Here is a 27,936-nt window from a genome sequence, read left to right as displayed (position 1 = left end):
AAAATATTTGTAATTTAAAAAAAATCTGAATTTAATGTGCAATTCATCAACTTCACTTTACCACATTTAAAATCCCAGTCATTCTTTGGAACAGCTTACACAATGAGTTGCTATAATATTGATTTGAATAAAAAAAGAAGCAGTCGAGCAACATTACTGGTAATCGAGCAGGATCTGCACCTGTACAGCACAGCAATTATATAAAAAAAGGCACTCATAAAACACCATAATAAATGATTTATCTTTAAAGAACAAAATTGTTTCATTCTATACAAAAATATATTTACAGTATCTATGCAGTGAAGAAATTCGATGGTGGGGGAGAAAACATTGCACAATAACGGATACAATTGTTTTACTCATTCTGAATATCTTTCCCACACTGACTGATATAAATGTTTTACCCCCATCCTGCTACAATAAAATGTCCAACACTAGGTCTGTGTAGGAACTAGTTCTAGTGCAAGTCAACAGAAGGAAGGCACGTGGTTCAGGATGCACTTGCAGGTTGCAGGTTCAGGCACTGCTGGCCTGTTCATCACCCACTCCAAGCACAACAGAGAGCCCCACTCTCAGTTTCACGTCATTGAGGGAATACCCTCCCCCCCTTCCCTGTGCTGGATCTGCCCGTCTGTGGGCTGGTTCACGGAGGTCCGACTCCACACTCTGGTAATGACGGATCTGTCAGTGGAGGCACTTCCGGCTGACTGGATTTTGATTGGCTGAGATCGACCGTAGATGTGGAGTTCGCCGTTTGACCGAGCGACTCAGTCTGTGTTGATGCAGCAGCTGCTGTGTCACACACCGTCACTGATGTGGATACGTGTAAATGTTCATGAGGCTGTAGTGAAGGTAGCAACGAGTGTGCTGGTGACTTTTGTCTCTGTGGCTCATTGTGAGAGTTCCATGCAGTCTGTAATTTTACAAGCTGCTCTGCAGTGCATGAGTAGTAAGGGAGGAAAGGCCTCTCACATGCACAGGTCCGCATGGACAAGTACGTGTGCATGAGTAAGTGAGGGAAGCGGGAGGTGAAGTAGGAGACAAAGTCGTCTGGTATGGAGCCCAGGGTCTCCTGCACCTCAGCAGGCAATTCTCGATAATGATGTTTCTTGAAAGAATAAATAAAATAACAACATGTTAGGTCATCAAAAAAGTTAATTTGGGAATAAATCAAAATTGTTTTATTTATCATTGTACTAGAACAGCACTTTTTTTTTTTTAAATAGCAGGAAAACAATGCAAAAGATGTAGGTGGTAAAACAAAAAAAATACTATGTATGTGTTATATTAAAATACAAGGGCCATTATGAAAAAATAAAAGAACAGGGTGGGATTGACATTGATATTTACATTTTTAAAAAATTGTACAATGAAAACAGAGTAACACCTGTTCAGCGTTTCAAAATATTTTCAGCATTCAGGGTAAAAGCTGTTTGTTTTTGTCTTCATTTCCCTGAAACGTCTCTGACAATAACATTTTAAAAAGATTATGTTAGGGGTGCGAGAAGCCGACCTTACCTTGTTCCTCATTGCACGGAGCAAGTCTCTGACAGAGCCGCCTTTATAAGAGCGGAACTTTCTGAGATCTGAAATGAAGAGGGAGAGATGAAAACATGCATTATTCCTAAAAACAACTACGGCCACAATTTATGTTCAAACTGAAAAAAATAAAGACTGTTTTCATAACAGAAGAACTGAATATTTTAAATATTTAGAAAGAACATTTAATAATAACATAGAACTATATGATGTTGCAGGTTTTTCATCTTTGTAAATTTTTTTCTGTGAAAGGATAAAAACACAAGACAATGCCAAGGATGGGGTCAATTATAATTATAATCTCAACTATTGTAATTTGAATTTTTTTTAAAAAGTCGTAATTGACTTAAACTAATTTACTTTGTAATTGTCATAAAAATTCAATAAAAATTGATTTTATATTATAAACTATTATAATTTAACGGAAAACATGGGGAAAGAGGTTACAGTTCTACACATATGTATAGTTAACAATTATTAAAATATGATTCATATCAAGCTTTCCCACATTTTAAAATTAAAAAAAACTAAATTCAACCGAGGAATATACGGACAATAAAAGGCTCAGATGCCCACACCAAAAATATTAAAACCTATGTTTTCATTGATTAGGAAGCCTAACAAGGTAACCAATAGATAGGAAATAAATTAGATGATATTTGTTTTTAGTGTATTTTAAAGCTGATTTAGGACTGGTTACCATAAGAGATGCTAATAAAAATTAACTTTCCTCTTGTGTTAGTTTTCTGTTAAGTTATATATCTCAGGCTCAGTAATTGTGATTAATTGTAATTGAACTTTAGTAATGAGAACGCAACTGTAATTGACTGAACATAAAAAACATATTTGTAATATAATTGTAATTGGAAAAATGCTGGTCACTGTAATCATAATTAAATTGTAAGTGCCCTCAACCCTGGACGATGCAGTAATACACAGCAGACATGTCGTACACAAAATTCAAAGCCATAAACTGTTAACCTCAAATGAGAAAATGTCCACACAGTGGCCTCCAGAAGCTTTAACCTCACATGCACATTGCTGCTTCCTACCTGTCTGCAGTGGCACTGTGATGTGTGCTCTCCAGTCGCCCTTGACGACAGCCCGCCCCCCCCTCTCCAGCTGCCTCACAATGGCTCCATCCAGTGGTTCCTTCTCTATACGGTCACTCACATCCTGCAATCAAACACATAGTGGCCACGTTTACATGGGAGCTTTAGTTCCCCTTTAATTCAGAATAAAAGTTAATTCCTCTTTAAACTGACCTTGTAAACACTTAAATCCAAATGCTAATGTAATTCAGAATTAAACTTAAATTCCGATTTTAATTCCGAATTAAATAATTCCTTAATCTTGTAAACACTTAATTCCACTTTAAGTTAATTCCAGTCGTTCTGCGCCAGCTCGACTTCTCGTGATGACGCGTTGGTGACAACATAGTCCAGGATGACCTCCTAGACTCTTTCTCAGACTTTTTATTTAATAAGAGTCTTAAAAGATATGAATATAATGAAAAGAGTGGATGGATGGAAGAATAAACACGCGGACATTCACACGGACACACAGACATCAGCAAATGGAACAGGTTTCATCAGGGCATAAAGCAACCGACAGAGATTCATATTTAAGTTAATTTTTCCTGTATAGTAGAGATAGAGCATCTGTTACATTAACTGCTGCCTTTGATTGGCCAAAGTAGCGTATTCTGCCTCCCTTCTCTTTCTCTATCTCCTGCTCAGTGGATGAAAATAAAACAGTATGTTAACATTGAGCTGCTACTTCAAAACTACAGTAAAAATAAATGAAACAGTTATTATGCGGTCTTCTATGTTGTAGCGGAATATAAAAGGTTTGTTATGTTTTTTCCGCTAGACGTGAATATGTCACGTTCGCTCCCTGTCGAATCAGAATCCTTCCCAACACCCAGACCTAAAGCGGAATTGAATAAAGCCGAATAAACCTCTTTTCCATGTAAACTTCAATTCGAAATGACTGTTTCCATGTAAACACGAAGCAGAGAACTTTAATTCCAAATAATTTAATTCCTAAATAGAGAGCCCGATAAGTGTCTATTCAAAAAAGTAGTTTGTATCATCTGAATATGTCAATGTTTTTAAATAGTTAATTATTATGTGCCATTACTGGGTAAAGGGCTCGACTTTCTTATTTATTAGGCTGTCTTTTCCCTTAATGAAATAGTAACGTTAAAGGAACTTGCTAAAAAATGAACTTAGTCTTAGAAAAACCAAGAGACTCATCTAAAAACTTTTTCTGCTGTGGTTTTATAGGATGATTTAAAGACACTAGAAAATGCTGCAATTTCCGGACTAAAAGCCACTACTTTCTCACTCTTTGCGGTTTAACAAAGACGCAGCTAAATTGTGGGATTTTTCCCGGTTTTATAAGCTTCATGCCGCCACAAAATTGAGCTCTGTCACATTAGACCAGGTGGAACAATGATATTGTTAACATTAAATCATTCTTGCTCACACTGAATAATTTTGTCATGATACACACTGTCTCATTATAACGATGCGGAGAAATGTTGTCAGAGAGAGAAAGAGAGAGAGAAAGAGCAAGCGAGCGGCTGCTGCAGAAGCAGCGTGGATGAAGTAAAAGTCAGCCAGTTTGTAATAGAAGAATAAACAGCATAAAGTTGTTAAATCACCACGTTAGGTTTGTTCAGGATTGATCGGTGCTCTGGACTCTGAGGCTGATGAAGACGGAGCGGAGATCAGAACAGCCTGGATACAGTCAGTTTGTAATAGTAGCATAACACCACGTTGGATTTGTTCAGAAGCGATAGCGTCCATATTCTGACTCAGTCCGACTCGCTGTGATCGCTCCGCGGTAGTTCACGGTAAGAAGAGCGGACAAAGCGGTGTATCAGTCTGGTTCCAGTAAAAACTGACCACAAAAAGCTGTAAATGGACTGATATGTAGACGTGGGGCAGTGAAGAGTTGATTGCATGTAGTAAAGGAAACTTATCAATTGAAACAAAGACTCAACCTAACTTGAGTACAGCAGCCTGCCTACCCACATCAGCCAATAGGGTGCGGCCTGTATTAAGCTGCAGCATTTGTGTGTATTTTTTTTTTTTTAAACTTTCTAAATTTTTGTAATGCGGCCAATAAAACAGTGCGCTTTATAGCCCGGAAATTACGGTAATTGAGCATTTCATTCTGGTTTAATCGCCTAAAAAGATGAAAGTTTGTTTGTTCTGAAGATGAGTTCTTTGCCGATAGCAGTAATTAGGTTAAGTGAGTTTAAAAATAAAAACCTGAAAGAACTGCAGCTCTTTTTCCAAAATCCAGAAAAACGGGTGTTTGAGAACACCCTCAGCTGAGGGCCTTGAACAGGGATCAATGCTCAACATGCGTTCTATCAGATCCGTGGCAACAATGTCTCCTGGAAAAGACACAAAAATAAAGGCTTTAATTCTGACCTCATGTGGCTTAATGACATGCCACTTTCTATGATTTAGCTTCAACATGTATATATAAAAAAGAATTCCCAATCATCATACAACATTCTTGACTTGAACCCGTAAAAACAGAAGAAATAACTCTAGAGTGGACATCTTCTTACCATGTTTGTCAGTCTGCAGATGGTCGAGGCTGTATGTGCCCAGTAGGATGTTTGCCTGACGCTGCAGTGATTTGCCAAATGGGTGGCATCCTTTGGACACCACGTAATAGAACACACAACCAGCAGAGAAGATATCCACCGCACACGTCTGCAAAGAACAAAAATAAAAGCCCTCAGGTAGTCACAACATGCCAAATGGCATAACATAATACTAGCTCAGTGGCTAATCATTAGCCTCGGAAAAGGGAAGTATAGAATTGAACCATTGATGTTTTAGTTTCATTAGACATTTCTTCTTTAAGGATCAGGTAAGATGCACAAAGAGCCACATTGTTTAAAAAAAAAACATATGAACCACTTAAAATAGTTTAAATTAATTGCCTTCATAAAAAAAAAAAAAAAAAAAAAAAATGAATATATAATACCTTTAAAATGCATTGGTTGAGCATTTGAAGAAAGTTCCTCACATCTAAACTATCAGTGTTGGGGTAGCTACTGGTTGCTCATTACTTCTGGAAAATGTAGTGAGATTACTTTACATATTACTGTATTTGAAAAGTAACTCCACTACTTATTACTTTACATTTCTGATCTTAATTTACCATGTAGATTCATGGACAAACATCATAGCCATAATATCACTTAGCCTGTCTGCATAGTGTTTTTGGGATTGATTGATTCTTTATTAATTCGACAAAAGGGAAATTCATCTATTACAGCCATAAACAAAAAAAAGTTAATTATACAATAAGTAAACATGCATAAATTTAAATGTGCGATAAGTGCACGCCTTGCATAAAATATTAGAATTCCAAAAAATGGCTGAACAGTGTGAGTGTAAAGACAGGAAACAACTACATGTTCAGGTTGTACTGCTGAGGTTCACCTGTTTAATGTATACATGTATTTATGATGATTCAAATGAATCATCCTATCAGAATGTGCAGATAGGCGGGTTGCTACTCCCGTTCAGATTAACAAAGATTCTGATGAGTTTCTATGAACTCACCTCCTCACTGCCCCACATTTGTATTTTTTTAAGGTCAAACTTTCAGGTGCTGGTCATAAAATTAGAATATCATGAAAAAGTTGATTTGTTTCAGTAATTCCATTCAAAAAGTGAAACTTGTATAATGTACACATTCATTTCACCCATAGATTTTCTAAGGGGTTAAAGTCAAGAGGAAGATGCGAGACGCCAGACCCAACAATGCAAAAGAGCTGAAGACCACTATCAGAGCAACCTGGGCTCTCATAACACCTGAGCAGTGCCACAGACTGATCGACTCCATGCCACACCGCATTGCTGCAGTAATTCAGGCAAAAGGAGCCCCAACAAACCCGGAGTTTCCACTGGATACGTCTCCGCTGCGCCACGGCACCGATCCGGTATTTTACCGCTGTCCGCCGTCTGATAATTCACACCAGTTGCGTTTGGAGTGCGCCGCGGTGCTCTCTGTTTGAACGACTGTGACGTCACGAGACAGAGCAGTTCTCACGATATTTATATAATCGCGCGAGAACGCAGTTAAATGTATGTGTTATAAACGCAACAATAAACAGATAAACAGGTCAGTGTTCCTAACGAAGGAGAACAAGAAGGTTGGACTCTGGTTTTGTCATAGACACATTTTTTAGCAACAGCCAACAGAGAAGAGATAAAACTGCACCAGGAAAACATGAACTAAATCAAAGTTGCTGCAGTTTACAGTGTAGTTACAGTATGAGAGCAATCAATATAGTGGATGTGAATTTGTTTTTACACATTATGATGTTTTGGTGATGTATTTACTTGAAATATAATCTGAAGTGTTTTATTTTGAAAAGTAACCCGATATTTTATTGCGGAGTACGTGCCTAATTTCCTGTTTAGCTTCATTTGCTCTGTGCTGATTGATGCGTCGTGCTCCGGTGTCCGCCAGAAATAGAAGCCCTGCGTATCTCTGGCGCAGGGCACCGGACTACCGCATCTGGGAAGGAGCAGACACGCACCGCAGCGGAGCTGGTGGAAATTAACAAATAGAATAAAGTGGAAACTTATCAGCTCCGCTGACGCGGCGGTTACGTTCCGCAGCGGAGCCGCATCCAGTGGAAATTGGGGGTAAGTATTGAGTGCTGTACAGTATATGCTCATACTTTACAGTTGGCCAACATTTCAAGAAATCTTTTTTTGTATCGATCTTAAGTAATATTCTAATTTTCTGAGATACTAAATTTGGGATTTTCCTTAGTTGTCAGTTATAATCATCAAAAATAAAAGAAATAAAATCTTGAAATATATCAGTCTGTGTGTAATGAATGATTATAAGATACAAGTTTCACTTTTTGAATGGAATTACTGAAATAAATCAACTTTTTCATGATATTCTAATTTATGACCAGCACCTGTATACTGCAACAGGGCTACTGATGCTCCAATATTTTAAGTGTAGTGCGTTACTTTACTTCTTTACCCAAAAAAGCTATATCGTTATTCTAATGCCTTACAGTTGGTGGTTAACAAAGTGACTAGAAAACTACACCAATATCTCACCGGGTTGTCTTTGCAGTCTTCACTGAGAACCTCTGGAGCAATCCAGCCCTCGGTGCCCGGCACCCCCGACCTTCGGCTGAAACTGTGGCGCCCCACGGCGAGCTTCTTACACAGGCCGAAGTCTGAAATCATGGCCCTGACCCTGCCGTGTGCATTTGGCATAGACACCAGAATGTTGTGGGGTTTCAGATCTCTGTGGACTGTGAAGAGAAGGACGAACATGAGTCTTTTTTATGCAACGACAAATGACAAAAATAATAGGGATGTCCCGATACAACATGCAGCCTTGAGTAGTGGCTGATACCAATATCAGCACGAATCATACATACTTTTATTACTTATTTTGTAGCGTGGAATGTTAGAAAAGACTTGATCAAGTGATGATACTCAGACAGAGAACAATAGTCAGCAACAGTACGTATTGTACTGACCCATTTATTACTAACCAATTGTTACATACATTTAAACCTTCAACATAATATCTACAGTATTTTACAATTTAATAAATATAATAATATATATCGAAGATTTTAGATGCAGTCCAATCAAATCCGATATTCGTTTTCTGGCTGATATCGGACCGATATCAAAATCGGATCGAGACACCCCTACAAATAAGGCTTTTGTGTGTGGGCATCAATACCAATGTTAAGAGAATGCAGATGGGCCAGTCCAGACATGGTCTGCTGAAGAAGCACAACAGGCTCAAGACCATGACGATTGAAGTCCTTCTTCTCAACATACTGTGGGGAAACGTCAAGAGGTTAAAAATGTTGCACAGTCGAAATGTGATTCTGGAACAGGAGCTAAATAATAGTCAAAGGAGTCTGATCACCTCCTGCAGCGAGGCAGCACACAGCTCAATGGCAATGTACTGGAACTGACGATCCTTCTCAGTGCAAAAGTAGCGGATGACGTTTGGATGCTCGTCAGACTCCCTCAGTAGCTGAACTTCTCTATCAGCAAAACTGAAGCATTCTGGAAGAATCCTCTTTACAGCTACTGGACGATTGTCAAACTGACCCCTAGTAGAGAAACAATAAAACACTTACATAGTATGCAACCTGAGGGACAAACCATTCATACCAGTGTTGGTGGCTTACTCACTTGTACACAATAGTCCCTTCAGCACCATGTCCCAAGACTTCTTTTGGATGGAAAGTTATGTTGCCCACTCTGACACAACAAGAGTCTTCCTCTGAAGAGACAACTTTCAGTCAGTCAAACCAGTTCAAGGAAGCAAATGTAACCTGGTTTGCAGCCTTTACCTCCTTCTTCTTGCTCATTGGCCGAGCTCCCCAGCTCAGACATGGACAGGTTTGAGTGGTTGGATGCTCGGGGCGTGATGTTAGGGCTGCTGTGGTCTGAACACTCCAAGCGACCTCGGGCTACCTCCAGGTAGTCGGTGTCTAAAGACAAACCCAAGCCCACATCTGCAGGAAGAAATGGCTGCTGTTTCTGGAGCAACTCCAACTTCTCCTCCATCTGTCGCTGGAACTCTTGGTGCTGCAACTGCTGCTGCTTGTGCACACTCTGTAGTAAGAGAAGGCAGCCGCGTAAAGGCTCTCATTAGTAAATAGAAAACAGATTTTAAGGTGGCATGCGTATGAACTATTTATTTTACTTTTGTGGGTTAGGTATTCTTTTCAAATCCAACTTAAAACTTAAAAAAAGCTTGTCAGCAACAAAACACTACATCGGTTTGTTCTTTTGAAGCTAAAACTAAACTAAATATTTCCTGAAAATAAAAGCTTAAATTAAAGATGAACTGTGGGAGTTACCTTTGGGTAGGTAATCATAAACGCCACCCATCCTGCCAGGAGGAAAGTGGAGAAAATGATGGTTGCCATATCTTTGAGCATTGTGTCCACTGGAGCTTCAGGACGAGCAGGACGACCAGCAGCTCCAGGTTCTTGGATTGACGTTTCCGGTAGAGGTGAAGAAGGACCATCGTCCATACCACTGTCATTGACTTTCTACAACACAGAGGGAGGAAACCATGTACAAGGATGCCATTATAATAAATGTGTTAAACTAATTCAATGCAAAATAATCAGTTCATTTTGTCTTTATTGAAATATATGTTAAAGTGTAATTTATTCAGACAATTTTTTTTCAGGTCACATAAAAGCTATCAAAAGATGCTATGATGCTTTCCTTATGAGAGAACTCGTAGGGATACATCAAAGCAATCACCTCTGAGGAAGACTGACAGTTGACAGTCAAAAAATTTCCTGAAAAAAACTGAATAAACAAAATCGTAACATATATCTCATTTAATGCATCTGCAAAATTACTAAGTCATGGTTGGGTCTCACACCGACCTCCTCGACTTTCTTGTCAGTAGTTGGTGGAATGACGTTGCCTTGGTTACGAGGAAAGCTTTCAGGGAACTTCTCTAAAATTTTGGTATGAGCGTCAGGGGGCATCTCATGATGACCTGAATGTGGAAAATAAAATGTAAATAGATAAGAGCAGGGATCACTTTATACCAGTTGATCAGTCATCCAGTAGGAGGCACCGTTATCCCAACACCTTGAAGAGCTGAAAAACCTGGTAATCATTGTCCATGTTAAAAAGTTACTTTTGATTATAAAATACTGGGGGATTTAGACCAATAACTGCTGTCCCAAAGCAGACGGACCCATTTTAACAGTCATTGTGCACGGTGTGTAGTACCTATTAGTAGCAGATAGTTCCTCATGAAGTTGATCCTGTTTCTTTCACGAAGTGCAGCATTGAAATTGACACTGGTGGTGGGTGTGATGACGCACTCCTTTTTTTCTTCTGCCTCCTGGCTATCAGGACCCTCCAACAATGGGAAGGTGCTGCCACGTGGCTACATGCACAAACAAGACAAGCAGCAAGAACTTTTACCACCTCTACCATACAAACAAAAACTGATGGAAAACAACATATTAGGCACATGCTTTTAGGTAGATACTCACCACCACTGTAACTCCATCATGCACCAGGGAAGGAGATGCATACAGACTGGTTGAGTATTTTCCTACATACAGAGTAGCCCTGGGGAAAAAAAAGGTAAAAGTAAAGAATATTTAGTTGTTCAGATGAATTGCACAATTGTACAGTAAGATATAAAACAGTATCCAAATAGCATTTATTCAACACTAAACTTTAGTTTTAGGTTCACTTATAGTTTCAGTGCGAACAGGTGGGGAAAAAATACAGAAGCCAGAGCTGAAACCAGGGCCACATGGCAGATTCTACATGTAAACTCCTCCCAGCACTGCAGACACTGGTGGGTTCAAAGCAGGAAGTCCTTGAAGAAGCTTAACTCACTTCACTGAATAAGCATTTTCTCAGAAGATAGTTTAAGGGTTTAAACACCAGTTATTGCAGAAACAGAAGTGTTTTCATGGTATTGAGCAAGTTTTCTACCAGTGAACTAGCACACCTTACGGATAGTTCTGAGAAATGGCTCAGCACATATCTGTATTATTTAAATTAATTCCAAACGCCACAAAAATACATTTGAAAGCTGAAGTTAATTTTACATGCTTATTGCAAATGATGAATTGCACCTGACCTGCAGTAGCTTTAGAGCCCACCAGGTGGGTGCAGCTACATCTTAGTACATGTATATAAAAAAAGTAAACACAAAAACACCCAACACCCAATTGCAATTCAACATAAAAATAACCTACAGGAACTTGTTCTTGGGTTTCTTCTCCTTAGGAAATGGATATTTCCATTGAGTGATGCGTCCAACCTCTCCTGACATGAATGTGAGGTAACGCAGGGTTTCCACGGCAACGTTAGTATGGGGTACTTTGCGAAGGCCCTCACGCTGCCAGATATACATGGCGACTACTGGCGAGTTGTAGTTCTGAAACCACTGAACATTTCCAGATTCACTGTCTACCGTCACTACAAGCCCGTCACCGTTGGAAACAAAATGAGCCAAATCTGTAGAGGAGTGGAAATGGAGGACAGATGACTGATAGCAATTTGTCACAACAACCATTTCAATAACAAAGCCACTTTGTCCAGGAAGTCTTACTGTATTTGGTTTCATCATCAGGAAGTGTGGAGGCATAGTCAGAATATGTGGCATTCCAGCGCAGCTCTCTGCTCTTAGTGTCATACATGGTGATGGTATACTCTGACAGAATAGAACAACAGTGTTAGATGTCTTTGCTTTTGCGACGCACTAACGCAACGCTTTGACAATACAATTTCTCTCCTCTCGGGGGATGCTACATTTCTTTCACAATGGAATTGGTGACATTTGCATAAAGGTCCTTCTCCTATGCCGAGTATTGTGTCTGCAGGGTTCTCATGCACTAGATTCTCCAATTTCCCACACACACAGACCACTCCTTAAAGTCATGTCTGCGAGAAAAAGCTGGTGACTGGTAATAAAGTCAAGGTAATAACAAACAATTAAATAGTTGAGAAAAGTGCTTTGAATCTCACAGATCATAGGGAGCCACTGAAAAACTAACCTAAAACTAAAATGTTGTCGTAGTGGTGTGGGGGACCTTTGTTCTTCTGAATCGGCCTTGTGGTTACCTGTGCGTCCCAGATAGAGAAGCGTTGAGGACGGGCAGAGCATCTCAGCAAATGAGGAAGTCAACGTCTGCTGTTTCTCACCAGTCAGCAGGTCCACAACATACCACAAGTCTTGCTTTTTACCTGCACAATGGCACAAAGATATCAGGAAAAATACAAGTTTTGTATACCTCAACATAGTCCAGTTCTCTAAAATGGAATTGTACATGTACACAGGAATTTGATTTCATCAGCATTTTTTGTTTTACCTTACTTCTCCATTTCTACAATGAAGACTTCCGGTTAGACAAACGATAAGAAGGCCATTAAATTAATACTACTTTTCAACAATTAAATGACCAGCTTATCTTTTCTCTTGAATGTCACTTTTCTTGTTTGTATGCCATTAGTGAGATTATTATCTTAGTCATGCCTTAATAATAAAGCCTAAAAATTAGCAGTTAGACTTTAATTAAAACGATTAAGATGGTGAAGTTGAGTAGTGGGAAGATGAGGTCACTTGTGGGAAAATTGTATTTTATACCATCTATCATGCCACATGGGATCCCAATACATTTTAAAGGTCATGGTTATAATTTAATAAGAAGGAACGCTACAATGCCAGGTGGTGTGAAAGGTTTGCATTGTAATAAATTTTGCAGGTGGAATCAGTTTAGGTGATAAAGGTGGACATACAGCCATCTATTCACCATAAAACTGCATATAAACCCCAGCATTTAAGCCACAGTGTTGCACTATTGTTGATCCACACGCCTTTTCAACAGGAATAAATATTTGTGTGAAGAATTACCCATGTAGAGAATCCCATCTGAACTGCGACAAGGAGAGGCTTGGACCAGCTCTGGGATTGTAAACGGCAATTTCTGTTTGAAGAGATATGAGAAATAACCATCCTCGTCTCTTTGTTTTCAACATTTAAAAACATGCTGTTAGCCACTCCAAAATGAGTGTGTACTTTTCTTCTGCAGAACAAGAAACATAAATGCTTCTAATGACGAGTGTCTGATTTTAATGAATAAAAGTACTATTTCCTCTTACTGTGAGGCCCTCGTTGTTCTTTCCTCCCAGCGAGTACAAGCTGCCATCGTTTGGGTCGGGCAGGAATGCAGGCCTGAAGGAAACAATCAAAAATTACCAAAAAACTATAACAAACATTGTTCACAAATGTATTAAGGAAAACACAGATGTGTATATATGCAAATAGGCATGGAGGAAAAAAGATTAATATACGTACTGAGCTACATGTGTCGGGACCTGAAGAACTGGATCTGTAACAGAGGGAACCAGAAAAGATGTCCGTCAGGATCAACAGGAACATTAATCAACAATAGAAACCATTGCCAGAAGCTGTTGAGTAAAAGTTTGCCATGAATGTCTGTGACATTCTGTCAAAGTCCAAATGAGCAAGGATTCACCTGTGGCAAACATTAAAAGGCAAACAGGCAGGGAATGAATGAAGCATCTACTATCCACCAATGGAAGCATGCATGCATGTTTGGTTTAATCTGAACCAAACACTAATTTAGGGAGCTTTAACTGTGCTGACACAGCATTATTACCACATTGTGTTTAGCCATTACAATTATGTCACCCAAAAAACATGCATGTGAAATTTAAACTTAACTTCATTAATAGATAAAAAACAAAACATCAAAATCATTCCTTGACACTAGAAAGACATTTAGAAAAAACTTTCATACAGAACAATGTACACCAGTAATTGAAATGTCAATTGAATCTAAGATAACGAAGTGAATCCAAAAGCCCTTTTGATCAATTTTCTCCCACAATTTAGAATATGAACAACAAGCAAAAGGATTTGACAAAATAAAAATAAAATAACAGACCATCCTCTTATAACATGAATGAACCAGATTACAGAAACGCACTGTGAAGCTCCAGCTTCAACAGATACAAGACAAACACTCGTGAACATACAGGGTGTGGACCACGTAGATTTATGTGGAGGTGCACTAATAAATAGGTTGACAAGAGCAGGAGGTAGGTGTGGGATTATCTGGGCTGGTGCATCACTATTGTTTTCAGAAAGTATCAACATCTATTAGTTGAAGGGGAATAAAAACTGCTTTCTATGCTACATATGAGGATTTTACACCTACTTGATTCTTATGTATAAAGAGAAAAGAATAAGGAAGTAACAAACTATGTGGACATGCATGTGGATTGAACTCAGCTGCCTTGGTGCATGTCTGGGATTGTTGCCTCCACCTCATGATGTGGGTGTATGATTGCACAACAACAGGTGTGCCTTAAGCCTCGAATAAAATTCAAATTCATATGCAGTAGCTGCTCCAGAAAAACAGGATGATGTGGAGGAGGCAGTCTGTGCCTCTGATTAATAAAGATGTGGGCATTTGTGTGAACTGAGGTAAAACAAGACAGAAAGTCATCTTTTAAAGAAAAATTATAAAAAAAAAAAAAGAAAAAAAAAAAACACTCATCTTTACAGCTCGATTTCCATTGCCTTTTTTTCTTTTTTTCTTTTAAAGAAACATTGAATGCTTTTATAGTTCTGTGCAAGTGATTCACATTAACTTATGCACTTCCTGAACATATAGTGTCGACTATAACAGAGCAACCAAGGCACATGCAGCATTGCACGTGATAGCTCAGTAAAGTCACTTACCCTGGCCCACTCTGACCTTGATTACAGGCTCTATTTGCCCCTCTAGGTTAATCATTATCCAGTTTCTATGCCCAACAGAATCTCTCAGAGCGACTCTAACACACACACACTCAAGATCTTACCTCAGAAAGCTGTTTAATGAAAAAAGGGCTTAGAAATGACTGGAATCTTGCATTTCAACTTGGAGACAGTTATAGGTACTGGTAATAATACACGTGTAGTTCATATAAAAACATGTACAGTCTGTCCCTATTGGAAGGTGTGGCTGTAATATAGATGTGGCCATTTCACTTGTGGCTCACCTTAATAAAAATACTTAAGAAGCTAAATTCTTTAATTCCATAATACCAACACAAATGCCACTTTGAAACAAACAACCCTTATCTTGATCCCCTCTCACCTTCCTTCAGAGTCCATTTGATGGAGCCGGATTTCTTACTAACTGCATGTAGATTTCCTTCCAATGTGGACACAAACAGCAAGCTCTCAGGAAGAGAAACTGTGGTGGCCCTGCAAAAACCCTACAAAGCAAGCACACAAACGACAAAGAAAAATCAAGGTTATGGATACATGAAGCTACACTTAAAAAGACAAAAGCTAATTTACCCACAGTGAACACAAATTATCATTACCGGAAAAAAAAAAAAATCAGTCATGAAGAGCAGACGGGTAATCAAGCAGTGTAATGTTTAAGGCCACAGAGTTCGTGCTAATACATCAAAGCTCTGAATAATGGCTTGGCCTCTACTTATAATTGACCTATTCAAGGAAACTCTAACAAAAGCTTTGCTAAAATAATGGAGTTATTACACGTATTAAAAAAAGAACACGTGTGAAAGCAGAAAATCAAAAGTATGTCATCGGTTGCCGTAAAAAAAAGAAAATCAGTAATCTTCCATCTAATACTGATACAGAAATAACAAAGGAAACATGTGGAGGTGACGGTTGAATGCTGAAAATGTTGAGCTCAGAGGGTGTGAGGCAACTGCCACAAGCAAAAGGGCTCAAAAGTCAACAAATACGAGTGGAAAAAACATGAGCTCAGTAAACAATGAGTATATAATTTGCTGAGCAAATAATTAATGCAATCAAACATATATAGCGTACACACTAATATCCTGAGTGTTTTAGCTTCAATGCTTTGAGTTTATCAAATATTTTGAACGAGAAATGTAATTGAACAAAGCCTCTCCATCTACATGACTCATACCCTTTAGAGAACATTTAGATGATTGGAGAAGATAGAGATGGTAGACAGATTATTCCTGTCTGAAAGGCCACCAACCAAAGGATTCCTAACTAGTGCGGGGCAACATAGAGTTTTCTGTTTTGGCGATATAGAAAATTACATTATCGCTTATATCAATATATATATTTTATAGCTTATTTTGTAATAAAATACAGCATGAAAAGCACAGTTGGATGGATTGCCGTGTGTCCCCTAACCCAGACCTAACACTAAACAAGCCACATTACAAAACTCACTCACACATGCTGTCCTGTATAGGAATGTTACAATATATCAATATATTGCAATATTTTTTTCGCACGATTGATTATCAATATGCTCGCCAAGTTATTTTCAAAACCTTTTCAGCTTTTTTACTAAAATGTGCAGGTAGGTCTTCACAGAAATGTTGTCACTGTTTGTTGAAGGAACCAATATATTGTTTACTGGAATATTACACTATAATGGTGTCACTGGTAAGAAAGACCCTATTTTTTGTTTACAGAAAGCACTATTGGAGATACTTATTCATTTACATTGGTATGTTGACACTTATTTACAGAAATGTTGCACTAAAATAGTGTCACTGTTCATAGGACACTTTTTCAATTTGTTGTCTTTCATAGATAAAAAATATAAACTGTATTTTTTCTTGTTATGTCAGATTATTGTAGATTGATTTCTGACCAATATATCGATAATCACAGTATTGTCATATCGTGAGATAATCGTTATCGTGAGCTTTTGTATTGCGTATCGTAAGGTACCCAGAGGTTCCCACCCATCTGGTCTGTTTTTTTTTTTTTTTTTAATTAAAAATGGACTGGACTTGGACTTGATTTTATATAGCGCTTTATCACCACACTGAAGCAGTCTCAAAGCGCTTTACATATCAGCTCATTCACCCAATCACTCTCACATTCACACACCAGTGGGACAGGACTACCATGCAAGGCGCTAGTCGACCACTGGGAACAACTTAGGGTTCAGTGTCTTACCCAAGGACACTTCGACACATAGTCAGGTACTGGGATCGAACCCCCAACCTCTCGATCAGAAGACGACCCTCTACCACCTGAGCCACGGTCGATAAATGGAGATTTATATCGTATATATCACCATTTTCAGAAAAAATATGAAGATATGAGTTTTGATCCATATTGCCCAGCCCTATTCCTAATGTTGACAAACCAACTATCTCGCACTGACCATTATAATTCAAAATCTCCCATGAATCAAGGGGTAATAACACCACCCATATAGCTCATGTTTTAACATTAAAATATGAGTGTTTTCTCTCCACTCAATTAGAAACCGTCCAGGTAGAAAATTTGAGCATTTTTTGTAACAACCTGTGAAAGAATAAAAAAGAACTTGGAAAGGACTTCAGTAAACACAAATGGAAAAACCAAAGATTAAGGTAATGGTGGAAAAACAGCGAGCCCTCAGTTCCACAGCAGCATAAAAAGTGATCCAAACACATGACTGGGCTTATGCACAAATACTTTGGATGAAATCACACTGTGGAATGTAAAGATGTTCCTTTTTAAAACTCAAGAGGAGATCCAGCAGTGCTGTTCTAGAAACAGATGGCCACTATGTTTTAAACAACACTCAATTACTCCCTTTCTGCAAATATATTAGAGGTTATTATTAATACAGCCCAACCAATACGGGATTTTAGATTAATCTGCCGTTAACTGATTTATTAGTTGATAGCCAATATTTGAAAAAAATAGCATTGACATACACATGATTTATACTGTACACTAACACAAATTCCTATAATAACCAAAATATGATTCATGACAAAGAAGCAGAACACAAACTTAAAATAAGTTACTTTAGGCAGTAACACTGTCCACATAAGGACTATAAACATACTGATAAATGAGAAAAAGCCCAACTTGTGCAAACTATTTTCAGAATACAATGTAAAAACAAAATTGAAAAAAGAAGTTGCTGAAATTGCAAACAGTTAACAAAAGCAATGTAACTTAATGAACTAGTGCAGCAGCAAAAAAAAGGCAATACATCAGTTACATTTTGGAGCCCCACAATTAATCACCAGCCGGACTATTTACCGACGTCGATTAACCGGTGATAGCTAAAATCGGCCCATTACTTTATATGAAATTGATCTACATTTAATCATTTGTGTTATCTTATGTAGGTGTTTATTTAGGGGACTAAAAATTAACCATCTAAAGGAATAACAAAACTCCAATATATTAAAGCTTCTATATAAAAAACTGTTACTATCAAATTTTCCTCTCTTATTAGCACATTATTAATTTTATCCATACATCGATGTTTTCCAGGGTCTCTGAAGGCTATCAAAGCCTTTTATCAGCACAAACGTCAGTTTTCAAGAATCCAAAAATCTGCCTTAAATTGAACCAATAAACACTGCAAGCACTGTAGAAAACCTCATATTTGCTCTTTTGCCATTATATCCCACTGAGTCAACTTAAATCCTTACGCATGAGCAGCTATAATGTGCACCTGTAACAGTTCCCAGTGAGTTCAAACCCCATGGACATCACTCAAATAATGGAGTTTGACTGACATTCAACAATTGCTTTGATCACGACTTCCTGTGTTATAATTTATACAGATGCGTATATAAAATAAAATAATGTGTTTAATCTATTACCGAAAAACAAAACAAGTACTTATTTATTTAAAAGGCACATTTAGATCTTAAAATACAATCCATGGGGGGTAGGGCATGCTCACCAAGAACTTTTTAAGTTACTCGGCTACACCTCTAGTATCATATATGAATAAAGCTGGCAAATAAAATTTACTAAAGGCAATCTTTGAGTAACAGGTTATTAGTTAGAAAGTTAGTTATATGTAGTATCATTAGCCAGATGCCAGGGAGAGCAACTGTCCTGCAAAGCTTGTTCACAGCACGAGCTTTAACTGGCAGCTTTCCCACCGAGTGTGAACATAAACTCTAGTATTACACCTGCAACTGAACCTCTTATCAGTTATTTAGACATGTTATCAACATGGCAAAGTAATACATCACTAAAGATAGGTTAGAAGTAAAACGTTGTTTTTAAACCACTCAGACTGCTTTTGTTCACACCATAGATGAGCAGTTGACGATTTTTAGAGTAATTTATACGCCACTCCATTCTGATTTCTTGTGTTCATACAAAGGGTGAATTCTTATGCTTATGTTATTAAGGCAACATACAATATCATTTATTTTTTGGCGGAACATTAACTTTCCAGTAAAACTGTGCCATTAAGATCATCACTACCTAATGTAAAGTTATAATTTTGAAAGTCTATTATTATGATATCATTTTAATATACCAGTGTCTAAGCAATTTTCAACAGTAATTTCTTTGAACCGGCTTTGCAACAATGTCTGATATCTAAACAGTTTGAACCCCGCCATCACTGCAGTGCTGCTGAGCGCAGTACTTGCATCACTTAGTGATTTACAGTCCAATGATAGCCCAACAGAGGCGAAGATTTGCAAAATGTAGAACAAAACAAAAACAAAAAAGCTTGTGCCCCAAGTTGAGGAACCCCACCTTCCTTGTTAAACACTTGTTTAAGGCTTGTCGACTTCGGGCACCCTATAATTTTTAAGAATCAGAATTACACACAGTGTTGCTCTTCAAAGAGGCTTTAATCCACCATATGTAACTGCTGATGTTTTCCTCTCAGTTGAGTTTCATCACTCACCACTGTAGAAAACCCTAAACACTTAATGCATTAGAAAGCATGGACACAGGAAATATGACACAGCTAGTGGCAGAGGTGAAAGTAACAGATTACAAGTACTCACATTACTGTAATTTAGTTGATTTTATTGGTACTTGTACTTTTGAGTATATTTCTAAATCAGTAATTTTACTCGTACTAAAGTATGTTTTAAAAAAAAAACTAAAGTAAAGCACTACAATTCTACACCCAACCATTACCGAGTGAATGATCATATTTTGTTTTAAAATGATCAACGGACATTGTGAAAATACAAACAATTAAATAACCAGACAACAATCAAATGCATCACATCATAGCCGACCAACCAGATTATTTTGCGCTATACGCAGAGCCTGGAAATTTTTTCATTTTGAAATAAATTCATTAGTTATTTTATTTTTGAAAAAAGAATTGTACATTTTGTGGGAAATAAAGTTTATACGCGAGATGTTTACTGTATGCAAGGGAATCGTTGCAAGTTTTATTACCCAAAAATAAACATGGTGGGGGGTGAAAGTAATTAGTAATTTTACATTGAGTACTATTTAATTGAGCTACTTTTTACTTGTACATGACTATTTTATGTGTGACTTACTTGTATCTGTAGCATTATGATAAATATTAAAATACAGTAATTGACCAATTTCAAGGTTTCTACTACATCAGGGGTCACCAACGCGGTGCCCGCGGGCACCAGGTCGCCCGTAAGGACCAGATGAGTCGCCCGCTGGCCTGTTCTAAAAATAGCTCAAATAGCAGCACTTACCAGTGAGGGTATCACTGAATCTCCCGGGGCCACCATTCTCCCGATTTTCTCCTGATTTCTGCCCGACATTGTCCGGGCGGACCATCCTTCACTGAGCGTCGTTTCCAGCCGGACAATAATAACGATTACACCGCATAAGAAGAGGAAGAAGACTCTTCTTCCTCTTCTTATGCGGTGTAATTATATTATTGTAATAATAATATTGTTGTAATAATAAAAACGATTACACCGCATAAGAAGAGGTGTAATCGTTATTATTGTCCGGCCGGAAACGACGCTCAGTGAAGGATGGTCCGCCCGGACAATGTCAGTGGGAGAAAATCAAATCCAACCATGTGTAGGGAAGTGTTTCTGTTATGGTTATAGCCGTTGTTGTATAGGCTATGTTTAATTTTCCTTTTGTTGATTATTTTTATTTCAAGCATACATTGCATAGATTGATGGATAATTTATGCAATGTATGCCTTTTTTGTTTAATTTTATGTTATTTATTTTATTTATTCTACTACTACCACCATTTACCATTTGCACGGGTACTGTGGAATTTTTTCTTTACTTTATATGTGTTTTTCAAATAAAAGAACACTGTGAAATTGAATTATTTCATTTTCTCTTTAAAAAACACCCTACCCCCCCCCCCCCCCCCCCGCTCTTTTGAAAATTTATTTAAGTGTGTATCAAACTGGTAGCCCTTCGCATTAATCAGTACCCAAGAAGTAGCTCTTGGTTTCAAAAAGGTTGGTGACCCCTGTACTACATAATACAATAATATTGAACTGTAAAATAATGGTTTTACCTGCAAAGAAACTGGTCATAAAAACATTTTTTTCCACAACCTAAATGTTTTGTAGCTTATTGGCATACACTTGACATGTCAACACAATCTCTAAAGGCTTCTCGCTACATAGTATTGCTTCAGAAGTGAGGCCGTCACGTGTTGGTCCTTGATCAGACACTGAAAGCACAGCCAATCTGCTTCTGATAACACAGTCTATGAGGTCTTTAGTAAATATAATGCACGTCCTATCTATCACTTGCCATCCTCACACTACAATACTGTCTACAAAGCTAAAAGAAGTGGCTGAAACATAACCGGGGATTATAAAACTACTTTAATCTGGTTCTTAGCCGAGTAGGTTTAGTCACCCAGTAATTAGGGAACTGTGTCTCTTGCCTTTCCAGTAAGGTACCAAGTTTCCACGAGTTAACCGTGTAGTGAAGGGTGCTGAGGTTAAATCACTGTAAAATGCTGGTTGTTATTTTAGCATTGGCTCCCTCTGAAGCCATTGCTTTTAACCTCTAATTTTCTATAATCAGTGAAGATATTAGTGTTGGAAATGAATAACCAGAGCATAACAACATAGAAAATGAGCACTATGAATGAAGTTGTATGCATGTTTCTATTTTATGACGTCATGAGACGGGTTAGTTTTACCCTACTGATAACGTTTACCATTTTGGGGGTTATTTTTGTACAGCCTCATTATTTAGACTGAAAAGCACTTTGGTCAGTGCAAGCAAACAGAAAAACAACAATAATAAAGCAGCGACAGTAAAAGTAAATCCAGCCGTACATTGCAGGACCATGTGTGCATTGCGTAAGCTACATTTGAGCTGTTCCTTTTCTTAACCACATCCACCTGCTTTAGGTTGTGTATACAAAACTAATCAGGTGTGACAATTTGATGCATTTGCATGCACCTTCTCATTAAAAACGGGTAACAGATAAATCCTTCTCATTGTATTGGGTCTGCGAAACAAAAAAGGGTGTTTTTGAAAGGGCTAGAACTAAAAAGGTAGAGTAATTAGCCACAGCATGAGACACTTTCGTAACAAAACTGGATACACACCTATATTCAACTTAAGTTAGAGGTAAAATTACCTAATTGCATGGGGTAGTTTTCCTTGTTTGGCCAACAATTTGAGTTGACACCTTTGACCACAAATCACTCAAATAAAGCTGTAGTTTCAGGGATCCAGATGTCCAAGCATAGAAACTAAACCCTTGCTTAAAAGCCATTCAGTGAGACACATTTATATATGCACGAGAGCACTGAGAAACAGATGAATTATAGTAATAATCACAAACCCCGATATCAAATGTAATAGAACACAGTAGGTCTGGGCAATATACTGTATATTGAGTTTTCTATTTTGGTGATATAGATAATTACAATATCACCTATATCACTACCTTTTAGAACAGCATGAAAAGCACAGTTAGATGATCACACTGAGTGAGTCCTAACCCACATTTTCACCTAAACAAGCTACACTCACTCACACGTGCTGTCCTTTAGAGGAGAAAAAGTTAAAAGTAGCACATATTGTGCAGCTGTTTGCTTATAAATGTGTCTGTGTGGCATTAAAAATAGAGATTTATATCCTATATCGCCATTTCAAAAAAATATACTGAGATATGAGTTTTGGTCTATATTGCCCAGCCCTAGAACACAGTGTGGCTTAATACACAATAATCATGAAAGCATCAGACACATTATCAAATCAGCAGTTATACATAAAGTTATCTCTCTGGACATATAAAGTACACTTATTGTACAAGTAACTATTGACGGTACTGTTGTGGCAGTTCCTGGGACTAAATAAAAGATTAAGCAATACACTGTGCAATCGTCTAAAAAAAAGGGGGGATTTTTAACTTCTGTAAATTGTAAAACTCTCCCTATGTTGTGCCAGTCATTGAAATACTTTAGCCAAAATTACTAATTAATACATTAACTTATTTGTACATGTTTGTTTGATAATGTTGATAAAACAATGCAAGGTACTAGAACTCTAATGGACGGATTCTAGGGAATTAAACCACCAACCACCTGATTGGAAGACACCACTACTGTTCCACCTGATCACCTCTACTCTACTCTGCAGGTTAGATGTTGTTGCTTTAGCTTGATGGGAGACATTATAGAACACGTGTTTGTTGAATAGGCTGACAGTTGATTTTAAAGTCAATGTAAGCTGTTTAAATAAGGGTTAGCCTCCAGCTAACTTGTGTATCTCTGGTTTGACAGCGCGCAACTGGAAAATCCAAAAACGCCTTCTTGGTGACAGGTTTGTTAGCTGACTATTTGGAGTAGAATGGTTTGTCTGCTGTGGTGTGTGATGTGTGCCTGTGGTTTTAAATGTGTAATAAGGCACAAATGTGGCTAGCTTATTTAGCTAACCGTCGTACCTGTAGTGGGAGTCCAGCGTAGCAGAGCAGCACTAAACCGCACCACAGCAGGGCCCGGCTGCTCACTGTCCAGGCCATGAACACCGCTGCTCGGTCCAAACAGCTGTCGACAACATAGAAAACCCGGACACGCTGACAAACAAACGCTTTTTTAACAGCGGCGTGACGGGAAACGCATCAGAGCAGCCAAAAAAAAGACGTCTGCGCAGCCTCTTCCTGAAACGAGCACCAGGAGGAGGGACTTCATCATATACCTTCACAGGAGTGGAGGAGGAGGGAATACAGGAACTCTCTGAGCCAATCAGAAGGACAAGCACGCACACACCGGATGGAATATAAAACAGGTCCGGGGGACATTTTCTGCAGACTACACGCATGGCAGCGTGGCTTTACTATGGCTCATGCTCCACCACGTTATGTTAAACTTAACTTTAATATTGTCTTGCTTTGTTTTTTTTTTTTTTTCCTCCGACTATTAATATTGTTATACTTTAGCCTAAACTGCTTCGAGGCGCGTGGCGTTTTTAATGTTTAGAGAACAGTGCGTGTCTGATCCATGTGACCAGGCCGCAGCTCGAGGGTAATGTAAACCTACGGCTTTATTAAGTATTATAATTGGGATATTGGCTTCATAGTGACGAAAGAGGTTCAGTTTCATTTTTCGTTATCTGTAATAGTATTTTTTTTATTTATTTTTTTGATCACGCGGATTAAGAATAACGTGGCCAGTTGCGGATCCATGTGCACAGCATGCGTTTTGCAGCAGAAATTATTTATTGTTTTATTCAGTGCTTGAGTTATTAAGAATGAATTGGTTGTAGATGAGCTAATCTGGATTAACTAACTTTTGTCTGTTTTATTCCTTCCTTTTATGATTTACCAATACGTCTTCTATGGAGAGGTGGATCTTGCTCTGCACTTTCAGAACTACAGTGAGTATTTTAAATGACCAGTAATACTATATATTAAGCTGCTCTGAATGGTTATTATTAATGATGATCATGATGCGTTAGACTTCTGATTTAAACATGAAGTCAACATTCAGTCTGATGTGACCATGTGAGTTTAATTATGCATTAAACTATAATTGTTGTGACTCACTCCAATTGTGTTCTTTTCAGCCATGAAGACAACCTCATTGTGTGAGAATTCCTCATTTCACAGCACTGTGAGTATCTTATGTGTAATTTGTAACAATGAGTCATCATGAATGATGATTATGATGCGTTAGACTTCTGAAAAATTGTGTAGAAAATCTTAAACTGACATGAAACTGGCTAACTAAAGCAGTTTATTGTCCTTTATTTCTTACTCTTAACATTTATGATTTTTTTTTTTTCTCACCCCCCCCTCCCCACAGGGATCGGACTATGATGCCCCAGAGATGAACAGGTGCTTTTGTATATCAAGTGATAACCTGAATTATTGATAATAAATGTTTCATTACCTGTTGTAATCAATAATAAAGCAATTGTTCACAAGTCCAGCAGTGTGTATTCATTCGGTGGCTCGACGATTTCTTTAAAAGCACTCTTTGCTCGTGAATGGCGTTTCCCGTGGTTATTCACATTGGTCAAAGACGGTGCAAGATTATTGCTTTTCTTGTCATAACTGGGGTTTCTTGGCATTTCATTACCAAGTTTCTCTTTTAAAGCAAGACACAAAATACAAATTTTGGTATTAATTTAAAAAAAAGTGGATGTATTAACTTCTTGGGATATGTGTCTTATTTAATGCCAATGTTGTATAGGACTTCAGAATTTTAGCTTTTTAGAGATACTAATTATGAATTATGTAACATAGTATTGACAAAAAGGCTTTTGTTGTTAACTACTGCAAAAAATGATTCCATTTTGAATACAAATGAAGTGGTTTAGTAACCAAGAATCACACAGCAACAGCTATTCTTCCCAAGCTAAAGATTTATTTGATCCACAATGATCAGAGCTGTGACATTTGGCGACATCACTGAACAGAACAGCAATGCTTACCATATTTATCACTGTGCAAAATGAACACGAGACGCTGAAATGTGAAACAGAAGACGATCTCAACAGACACTAATCACAGTACTTTTCAAAGCTGATGCCGAGAAATAAGGTGGCTCACGAAGGAGGAATGTTTAAATATTCTAAAGGCATTTTCTGCCTCATACACTTGCCATCACATGTCTGAACGGAAAACATGGAAAGTAAAAAGTCACCGGTAAAGCTGACAGATTTAATTGCAGCTGACAAAAAAAGATTCTGCTTTAGCTTACGGATGTTCTTATATAACACTGAGGAGCTAGTTCAAAACATCACAACAAAAACGGCAATCAGCTGGATGTCTGTGGACAGTAATAAATAATATGGCTAATATCCAATATGTTCCAATAGGATCTTTTCACTCTTCTGTGATACATGTTGATGAAAGGTTAGCCTGCAGCTCAGAAAAACCCGGCCCTGTTGAATGAATTATTGTCCTTTGACTTTTTAATTCAATTGCTTTTTATACATAATCTCTTGGACCGGATAAGATTCCTTTGGCAATAAAAGGGAAGTCATTTTTTTTTTTTTTTTTTAGCTGACCTTGTGATAAAAACATGAAAAGAGTCGTGTTGCTCAGAACCATGTCAGTAAATCGGCTATAGGAGCTGCATTTCTGTGAATACATTCAACTGGCCTCGGCAATCTTTAGCGACTTGCTTTACAAGTCAGTTGAACCACTCTTTAAAAACACTGTGACTCAACATGAAGAGCATCCACTGTGATTTTATAACAAACCTAATGTCTCAGCGGAACACAGTGCCATTAGAAAGGTTTGCATATAAATACCAGGCAGCAGTGTGGGTGGTGTCCTGATGTCCCTGTGGAATATTCATTAAGAGCTGTGAGTCAGATACACCGTGTTTAACCTTTTAGGATTAATCCCGTACACTTCAGTGACCTCAAAGTTAAAGCCAAAATATACAACCTCAAAATCTTACCCATCGAGTGGGGAACAATAGATGTGTGGATTCCCAGCGGCACACATTTATCTTAACATGCACCGTGAGCGCGCTGCGTTTCACCAGAGCCAATCACAACAGTTGATGTCACACAACTAAAATTGCATGATAAGATGACAATCTGTGAGTTACAATTCTCCTCCATTCTCTAGGTATCAGTAGCTACTAATGATGGATCTGATCAGGACTGAACCTCTACAATGGCCGCTTACTGGTGCAGTGGTTGAACCGTCACAATGTTATAGTTTGAGTTGGTCTCTACATGTCACAGAGCCCAGACTCCTCTGGTTCCGGATCCTTCAATTCATCGTTTGTCACAGTAATCAAGTTGGCATTTGAACGCGTATCCATGGCAGAGTGCATTATGGGTAGCCATATGTCATCCATGTTTGGCATCACAAAGATTTTCTGTGAGAAGAAAAGCACAACAACAAACAAAAGTTATTTCACAAGTTTAAAAAAACAATTTTATTCATTTATTTTGCATTTAAAGCACACTGAAATTTAATCTAAAGAAGAATTAAAAGGCTTATTTTAAGGGCTTTTAAAAGTAAGATGTAAACATTCACTCACAACAGCACTAGTTTAGTAGTTTACCACCCGTGGCATGGTGGATGGAGCAGCTTATAATTGACACCCTAAAGGCAGAAATGAGTGTGTGGTGGCCCAGACACAGAGTCTTTGCTGCAGTGGGTGTTTGTGTTTGCAGGTGTTCTTTAGAGCTGTTATCTCACAGCAGGCCTATCATTATATATGTTTTATAAAGACAAGGGGCAAGAAAGCCCCGGGGTAACTCCTTTGAAGCTCACTTTTCAGAAATATAAAGGTAACCATTGTTTTTTTAATTTTTTTTTTTATCTAAAGATGCTTTCAGCCTGTACAACAACAACAACAACCAGAGCTTTTACAATAAATACCAATTTTTTGTACCTGGAACTCTTGGTCCAATTTCTTCTCAATCCACTCAGTCACATGTCCAAGAGTGACTTCCCTCTCACCGAGTTTAGGCCTTGCTTTCAGCTCCAGATGAGGAGGATTCCTGAACCCATACCTGAGAAGCCCAGAGGACATGATCCTCTTTACAGTTGCCAAAAAGAAAAATCTCAAAAAAGTAATATCAAAATCACTTTGTTGAGAAAAAAAAAAAAAAAATCCACCTCAATTGTTCAAACATTTGTGCTTATTTA

The 27,936-nt window shown here is 38.0% G+C and overlaps 2 protein-coding genes and 1 long non-coding RNA gene across 7 annotated transcripts in view; 1 reads left to right on the top strand and 2 right to left on the bottom strand.

Annotated features, from left to right (window-relative positions):
• Positions 1-6: 6 nt before the first annotated feature.
• On the bottom strand, positions 7-23,997 carry ern1 (endoplasmic reticulum to nucleus signaling 1). Of its 3 annotated transcripts, none has more exons than XM_028455606.1 (22): positions 23,761-23,997; positions 15,245-15,365; positions 13,432-13,465; positions 13,236-13,308; positions 12,988-13,060; positions 12,198-12,320; positions 11,686-11,787; positions 11,330-11,591; positions 10,610-10,688; positions 10,341-10,500; positions 9,959-10,101; positions 9,443-9,637; positions 8,930-9,194; positions 8,769-8,859; positions 8,497-8,686; positions 8,305-8,404; positions 7,662-7,861; positions 5,129-5,276; positions 4,821-4,948; positions 2,592-2,715; positions 1,519-1,586; positions 7-1,108 (listed from the first exon to the last, which is right to left on the bottom strand). In XM_028455606.1, exons 1-22 carry the CDS (start codon positions 23,836-23,838, stop codon positions 644-646), a joined length of 3,222 nt encoding a protein of 1,073 aa, XP_028311407.1. In that variant the 5' UTR covers positions 23,839-23,997; the 3' UTR covers positions 7-643. The 3 variants fall into 3 exon arrangements, with proteins under 3 accessions (XP_028311407.1, XP_028311408.1, XP_028311409.1); XM_028455607.1 differs by having other exon boundaries at positions 9,986-10,101; XM_028455608.1 differs by lacking the exon at positions 23,761-23,997 and adding an exon at positions 20,568-20,628.
• Positions 23,998-24,116: 119 nt separating this feature from the next.
• LOC114468882 (uncharacterized) lies at positions 24,117-25,241 on the top strand. The gene is made up of 3 exons (XR_003674687.1): positions 24,117-24,692; positions 24,882-24,928; positions 25,121-25,241. It is a non-coding gene; the product is annotated as an uncharacterized LOC114468882 (long non-coding RNA).
• A 423-nt stretch (positions 25,242-25,664) lies between these two features.
• tex2 (testis expressed 2) overlaps positions 25,665-27,936 on the bottom strand; it is a 35,037-nt gene continuing 32,765 nt past the window's right edge. For 2 of the 3 annotated variants that reach the window (XM_028455134.1, XM_028455133.1), the window contains 2 exons: positions 27,680-27,800; positions 25,665-27,157 (listed from right to left, as the gene is read on the bottom strand). In XM_028455134.1, coding sequence (XP_028310935.1) covers positions 27,008-27,157; positions 27,680-27,800 — 271 coding nt within the window. In that variant the 3' untranslated portion in view covers positions 25,665-27,007. The remainder of the gene's footprint in view (positions 27,158-27,679; positions 27,801-27,936) is intronic. The other variant, XM_028455132.1, reaches the window with a different exon arrangement.

This window comes from Gouania willdenowi, chromosome 8 (assembly GCF_900634775.1).
Source record: "Gouania willdenowi chromosome 8, fGouWil2.1, whole genome shotgun sequence".
NCBI classification, from domain to species: Eukaryota; Metazoa; Chordata; class Actinopteri; order Blenniiformes; family Gobiesocidae; genus Gouania; species Gouania willdenowi.
The sequence above is the reverse complement of the archived record's forward strand: the minus strand, read 5'-3'. Positions and strand labels throughout refer to the sequence as shown.